Source organism: Bos taurus, chromosome 10 (genome assembly GCF_002263795.3).
Source record: "Bos taurus isolate L1 Dominette 01449 registration number 42190680 breed Hereford chromosome 10, ARS-UCD2.0, whole genome shotgun sequence".
In the NCBI taxonomy this organism is placed as follows: domain Eukaryota; kingdom Metazoa; phylum Chordata; class Mammalia; order Artiodactyla; family Bovidae; genus Bos; species Bos taurus.
In genome coordinates this window covers 37,160,902-37,168,605 of record NC_037337.1, presented here as the reverse complement: position 1 = coordinate 37,168,605, position 7,704 = coordinate 37,160,902, and the positions used below count along the sequence as shown (strand labels likewise).

Genomic DNA, 7,704 nt, shown 5'->3' with positions numbered 1-7,704 from the left:
CACAACTGAGTCCTACCTTACTATCTAGGATATGTACCGTGTAGACTTTTAAGTACCAATTTGGGAAATAGGCTTGTAGGCTCAGAAAATCATCATCCCAGGTCCAAAGTGAATAAACTCATTATTCCCTTTTCTTCAAATAATTGCTATCCCACCCTCCAAAATGCAGCTGACCCTTACACATATATTTCATTGTTCATATGCTATTTCATGTTTTATTCACTTGTCTATGTCCTCAATATGTATACATGGTTGTCAGATTCTAAAATTCCACATGTCTAGGAAAGGTGTATACAATTGTCTGTTTTCACGACCATAATTAGATCAGATTTTTAAATTTACCCTAGGCTTAATATACAAATAGGTGCAATTATAAGATCCTAGAAAACTAACAGGCTAAACAGTTGCTCATCAATTCAAATATTTATTGAGCACCTTTACATGCAAGGCACTGGGGGACAGCTGAGACCAATGTTTGCAGTTGGAAACAGGATGGATCTGAAAACAATGCTTCCAAGACTGCTTTCTTATTTAACAAAATCTAACAGCATAGTTTACAATGACAGAATTTAGTAGAGTTTAGATTTGTCTCAAAATTTCAACTCATCCCATGGTTTAGCCTTCTCACCCTCCACACACTTCCATCCCTATTAATCAGCACTTAGCATATCTTTGTAGAGCAGTTCAGTCATATGCTACAAAATGCTACAATTATGCCTCAGTTCAAAAGTTGTATGTATCAAATTATTTCCCTCTAACTTAATTTCAAAAAAGCATTTTACTTTTTCTCCAAATGGCAGTAAGTCTATATACCTCAGCTTTAATTTTCCCTGCATCCAGCAATTCATGTTCATGGAAAATTTCATTAGCGCTAACACAACATGAAGTACTGATGCCCTTATATTTTCTTAAAAATCAACAATTCTGTGCAATAAATCTGATTCTTGGTTATCAATCATTCTCTACAAAAGTATCTGAAAATGTGCCTACTTTGTGCCTCTGTGCATTGTTTTTTGTTTTGTTTTAATCTGAGTGTGAGGAATAAGGGTCATCATTTTTCAGACTATCTTCAAAGTGCATTTACCTCTCAATTCACCTGATATCATTCCAATATCTCAACTAGTATAATCAGGGGGAAAAAACTATCTATATTACTAAACCCTGCTCCAAATAATATATGGATTGTCTGCCTTTCTTCTGTGTTCAAAACAGTTTCAAACTTGTTATAGAAAGGCCTGTTGTTTAGTATCTCATCATAATTCTGGGGAAAAAAACATTACACACAGTGATTATGTATGAAGTTTATATAACTGGACTTGATCTGTTAGTGACCTTAGAGTAGTTTAATGTCTAAAGGACTCCTTTAATAAAAATTCTTTGTAAACTGTGACACTAGTTAACCTATAGCTTGCTTTAAGAACATCTATTGTCCTTAGCCACTAAGACTATGGGTAACAGGTATGTTACACCCTGCACACACTGGTACTAGGAGGCTAGCCATTCTTCACTGTAGAATGACTTCTTGAGACAAATACTTGCCATCAAGTTGTATGAAATTTCAAATTCTCCATGTAAAACATGCTGCAAAGATAGAATACAAAAAACCTCCCCCAAATGGCATGTCAGAAACTTTGAAAACAGTAAGGAATTTCTATGATTAAACTCCTTCAGTGACCATCCCAGATGTCTCAGAGCATCAGAATCCTCTATTACAACTCAGCACAAACCTAGCAACACCAAGTCCTGCTTTAATTATTGTAACTGATTTATTTCAAGTTTATACATTCTCCCACTGACCAAACTTCTTCTGTTCTTAGGTTCTAAAAAAATAGTCATTTTTCAAAAGCAGAAAAAGAAAGATATATATTTAATATATAAAAGAAAAAGCTAAATCTGACATAATTATATTCTTAAAAACATTCCATTTATTTACAGATGTATAAAAAGGCGAATTATTGGTCTACTGAGATCATGCTTCTTATAGTTAGGGTGAGAGCTCACTATCCTCCCAATTCCTCAACTCCTCACTCAACTACATCTTTCATAGTCACACATGAATTTTCATAGATCAGTTTCTCCTGGGGTAAGGTTTAAAGGGTTGGAGTTTTTGGAGATTTTTAGTTTTCTATCAAGACTGTAGGATTGTTCTTAAGACTGAGCCCTCCTCAAATTAGCCCTAACAACTCCCTAGTTCTAAGAGGTCTTGCAAACACCATTATGGGGCAGGGTGGGGGTGTTTATAATGACATCTGCAGCCTTCCTTGAACACACTGGATCATCTCTCATTTCTATCTCTGGAATCTTCCATAAACAGTCAAATATCTTCCCATCAAGAAATGAATACTACCTATTTGTCTATTTTCTTCTAAAAAAGGGAACAGTGTTCAGAAGCAGAATGGTCCTTCTTTTCCTGAGGATTACTCGCTCACTTGCCTGCTCCTTGGCTGACCCTCAAAAGCTTTAAGAGCCTTGGAAAGTCAGGAGGGAACACGAAGACAAGACAAGCAAAGAAATAATGGGAAACTGCTATACCTGGATTAAACTACTAGCATCTCCAAGGACAGTTATTAGCAGGGAAGACAGGTGCTGGATTCCTTGGCTAAGGCATTGAATGAAATCTCCTGGGTAAAGAGAAGTGGGAGGGATAATGAGAAGCTGAGGGGCACTCATCACCTACTTGAAGCTCCTTCAGTAACCTTTAGAGGTGGGAAGGCTGGAGGCTGATGAGGAGGTCAAGAAAGGCAAGAAGCATAAAAAAAACAACAAAGAATGTGTTCCCGGTGCAATTCGCAGAGGAAACTTTCCCACCCTTTTCAATCTGTTTATTACCAGAGTTACTAGAAAGGGAACCAACCACGGAGGTAATAATTCACTGGCTAGGACCATTCCAAAGTTGGTTTCACAACCTAGTTCTGAAGAAATGCTGAGTGGGGTTTGGGATAAAGAAGGCAGGGGATGTAGAAGAAACAGCACGGCCTAGGCACAGCCCAGGCACTGGAAGCTCTTGTGTTATTGTTTCACAACACAAGCAAATCCTGTCAATGAAGACAGAACAGGGGTTACATTCCAAAATATAATTATTTAAGAAAGGCAAAATGCAGCAGCTAAATCCCAGTCTATACATTTTCAGAATAGTGATTCTTGCCCCCAGGAGTTTCCAAGAGACCCCTCAAGTGCACCATGATTATTTACAAACTAGATAGGAAACATCATTTCTATACTCAATACAAATCTCATCTTCTAGGTTGAAAACTTCAGCCTTTGAGAAATCTATGAAAACAACTATACAAAAATATAAATATCTTTTTATCTTTACAGGCTGTCAGACCTTCATACCCTGACAGCTAATGAGTGAAAAAGCTCTACAGATCATTGAATCCATGGTAGCAGATAATAAAAAATATATCTTGTGATTCAAATACTGCCTTATTTCCCTGGTAAAGAGTGCCTACTGTGACTTTTCTTTTCTTTACATCCTGTGCAGGTAACAGTGAATGAAACCTCCAAGCACCAGGAGGCTGGTTTGACTTGTGAAATACCCAGCCCCACAGTTTGTTTTGTTTTGTTTTGGCCACTGTCTCTGGTACGGGGAGGGAATGCTTATCATTTTACATGTCTTTTGAGTGATGTGATTTGTGAAAAGGGGAAGGGCTCCCTGTATGTCTACCTCCAAAAAACATATTCAAGGTAGAAATCCTTGGTACCGTGAAATGGTCTTCTCAACACCCAAACACAGTAAGGGAGAACTAGTTAATTTTTAAATCTCAAAATTATTACCTTAGTAATAAAAGCTTTTTTAAAAGCATTCCTACTTTACCAGAAGGCTTAGATTTATAATTCTGATTGAAAAGGTGAGGGAATGGAAGCTACTTAGGATATGAAAGAAGAGAAAATTTTGTTGAATGATACTAAGTCCTTCACTTTGGTATTCCATGGTACCCATCCTCTCTCCCCCTATTCTGAAACACCAACTAAAAGCTACCTCTTCTGGATCCCTTTGCACAAGTGCATCACATTCCTTGGACTTCAGACTTAAAACAACAGCTATCAGCTAAGGTTCAGTCCACAGCAACTCCTAAGTCTCAAGCAGCTTTTACTCTGGGAGGGAAGAACTAGGAACCACTATGGACCTAGTCTTGTTACAAATTCCTTGGGTAAGAGGGGCACCTCGTGTTCAGTAATGGATCGCATCTTCTTCGAGAGGATGAGGAGACCCAGCACCACAAGTGAGGTAACACATTTTAACATGATCAGAATTTCATAGTAGTTAATTTCTTATACGGAGGTCAGCACCCTACCCCCTTTCTCTACCATCATTCACCACATTTCAAAGTCAAGGATCACAGTTCCATGACACAAACAGGTGCCTGCAGAGAAAGGAGGCTCCCCCTCACAGCCTGGCTTCTGCCTGAGAACAACTAAGTTCATTTCCCTGCAGAACTTGGCGAGGCCCCAGTGTTGCCCAGTTTGGCCACAACAGGTGCCAATGTAGGCATCACCTTGCTCTCCCGGCATTCCTGATCATTCCCTGTTAAGTTCATTTTGTGTCCAACTGACCCAACTTTGGCAGCTACAGGTGCCAAACAAGGCATCACCTTGAGACTCTGACCCTCTGTATCACTGGAAGGATTAGCTACTTTTAAACCTAGAGGTGCCAACTTTGGCATGGGCCTCCACAAGGTGTCTGTGCTGCTGTTCTCTAGGCCACCCTTCATGTGTAGGACAGGGGGTGAGGACACACTTTCAGGCTCGGCAGGGACGCCAGAAGCACTCTTTCCTTCATCCCCCGCTTTCCTCTGGGAAACGAGGGGATCCTTTATCTCAGAGTCAATGACAATCTTAAGTACATCTGGTTCAGAGGCTGGTTCTGCAAGTTGTTTTTCATTCTCAGAAAAGTCATCATCTTCCAAGTGCAAGAGGAGGGGGCTGACAGAGTCACTCTCCCCTTGCACATCAGGCAATTCCTTCAAACCAGTTTCCAAGTGGCCAACCTGGAAAGTCGCTCTGTTCCCAGGAGGAAGCTTACTGATGAAAGCCCGGCGAGCATCCCCTGGGAACTCTGTATCCAGAGAGCTAGGCAGTTCAGCCAGGCTAACAGAGTCATCATTTAACTGCTGATTAAGAAAGGCAATCTCATTGAGCAGAGATGTCAGTGTCTCATCAGTATCATCCTCATCTTCCATACTAGTTAGCAGTTCACTGGGATCCAATGCTGCTTCCTCTATAGCTGATGCTACCTTTCTCAATTCCATCTCTATGCTTGAGTCTTTGAGATCTTTCATCTTTAATTTATGAAATGGAGACTCCTTTGTCTTCAGTCTCTCCCGTCTTGATTCACTCTCTTTCCATTTATGCTGACTCCCTCTGGTATCACCAGAAATCTTTTTGGGTAAGAATTCTTGTGCTTCTTGCATACTGGAAACATCAACTATTTGTGGAAAACCAGAATCTTTATGTGACAGATAAACCTGTGCTGTACCCAGTGTCATTCTGACATCTCTATGGTTGCCTCTGGAAGAGATTCTACCCAAATCTTCACAGGAGTTATCCTCACTCCTGACAGTGTTTTTCAGGTGGTCAGGTGGCTTGCCATCAGGAACTTCATGGGGGTATTTGCTGCCACTCATATCTACCAAACCTCCCTCTGTTGCCAATGATGTCACATTAACAATTCTTGGCATCATAAATAAGTCGTCATTTTCTAGGGAAGAAAAAAAAAAACTCATTTATCTATAGTGGTAAGCACTCGCTCCCATTCATACCCAATAACCATCTCAAAGGAGTTAAATTTTCACCGTCTACTTTTAGCAGGAAGATGAAAGGAAATGCTAGTTTTTCAAATTACAGAGTTAGCCTAACAAGAAAATAGGTAAAATTTAACCAAAAGACACACTGATATTCCATCATTAATAAAAGTTCTATTTAATTTTTTAATATAAATGCTCCCCAAGTTTATTTTTTTATCCTGAGGCAGACACACATCTTGATTCTGTTCACCCAATAACTGCTACTCTGACAGAAAGATGAAGCCCTAAAGGCAGCACTCTAGGAAGATGACTCCTCCAGACTGGGTTTAGCAGTATTAGTATTGGTAAGGATATCCTTTTACCTTAACAGCAATTTAGGTTTGTAAAACCTAAATGATCAAAGTAAAATTTCCTTTTCAACTCAACTCCTCACTGCCAAAAGAGAGAGTGCTCCAACTTTATCAGGTTGGTAATGTAGGAGTGTACCATCTTTGAGTACAACACAAAACTGATACATGTTTATCAACACCAAAACTATAATAATGACTCCTCACATTCCTTTTACTTTCACATCTTTTAAATTCTTTCCCTAATTAGAAATTGGGCTTCCCAGGTGGCGCTAGGGGTGAAGAACCCTCCTGCCAATGCAGGAGACATAGGAGAGGAGGATTTGATCCCTGGGTAGGAAAGATCCCCTGGAGGAGGGCATGGCAACCCACTTCAGTATTCTTGCCTGGAGAATCCCATGGACAGAGGAGCCTGGAGGGCTACAGTTCATAGGGTCACAAAGAGTTGGACACAACTGAAGCAACTTAGCACACAATTAGAAATTAGGAGAGATCACAAAATAGTTCCCATCCCCAGGTAAAAAAAAGACCAATCAATACCACAGATAGAGCCAAACGTTCTAAAGAGAGAACCCTCTCATACAGACTTGAATACAACAGCTCTTTATTACTATAGAACACATTCAAAGGCTTAGGCTTTCTCTATCACTTTGAGATACCAGAGATAACTCTTACACCACCCATTGAAGACAACACTTAAGACAATACCTGATTGAGCCACAGCACTACTGGCAACTTGAGGTTTCAGATCTCCTTCTAAGAGAGCAGGAGAAACAGTAACCACTGGTCCTGAGAATAGGGGACCTTTCAAGGTAAGCAATTGCCCTTGTGGAGTCATCACAATGTTGGCAGAGGTGTGTGGAGTATTAGAGGGTGAGGTATTTTCTGTAAAGAAGATCAGAAATTAGTTAAGGATAAAAGACCTTCAATTAATGCTAGTGTACAGCCTAGCAATTGTAGGAGACATGCCTAAAACCACACTCTGACTTAAAAAGCAAGACATTTCAAATTTGTTGGGGAACTTCAACTTGCAATTTACTTTTTGAATGCTTTTTCAGTAATGGTTACCTATCCACTGATTCTCTTAAGGGACAGAATTTTATTTTTGCTGAGGAACAGAGCTACGGAACCACTTTTTCAACGGAATGCTTCTGATGGTCTTGCTGGTGAAGCAGGATGAAGGTACACACTATTTTATCCCTAGGTTTGCTTTCCTATAAACCTCTAAGAAACTACTTCAAGTTTTTAGACCTCAGTTTTTCCATCTGTAAAACAGGGTGACTGGACTAAATGGTCACTAAAGTCCTTACTTATGTACCAATAACATCACTTGAATGTGCAATGTGAAAACTAACTCATATTTTAGTATCCATCTCCACCTTCTTAGCTGATATAACAAACCAGATTTCCTTGGTTCCTACACTTGGCTATCCAAAGAGTAAAAGAGTAGAAAAGGATATACCATTTTCAGAGGATATAAACAAGTAATGTAAAGTCAACATAGCCTCACCTTCAAAATCATATAGGACAGAGTAAGAAATCAAAACCAATTTACTTTGTTCCTGTATAGCAATTCATTGACAGACTGCAATCTGATTAAAAAGAGCCTG

General features: G+C 39.6%; 1 protein-coding gene across 21 annotated transcripts in view; it reads right to left on the bottom strand.

The window, feature by feature from the left end:
• Positions 1-408: 408 nt before the first annotated feature.
• Positions 409-7,704, bottom strand: part of MGA (MAX dimerization protein MGA) — a 148,831-nt gene continuing 141,535 nt past the window's right edge. For 20 of the 21 annotated variants that reach the window (XM_024997621.2, XM_059890463.1, XM_024997622.2 and 17 more), the window contains 2 exons: positions 6,803-6,979; positions 409-5,701 (listed from right to left, as the gene is read on the bottom strand). In XM_024997621.2, coding sequence (XP_024853389.1) covers positions 4,425-5,701; positions 6,803-6,979 — 1,454 coding nt within the window. In that variant the 3' untranslated portion in view covers positions 409-4,424. The remainder of the gene's footprint in view (positions 5,702-6,802; positions 6,980-7,704) is intronic. The other variant, NM_001191402.1, reaches the window with a different exon arrangement.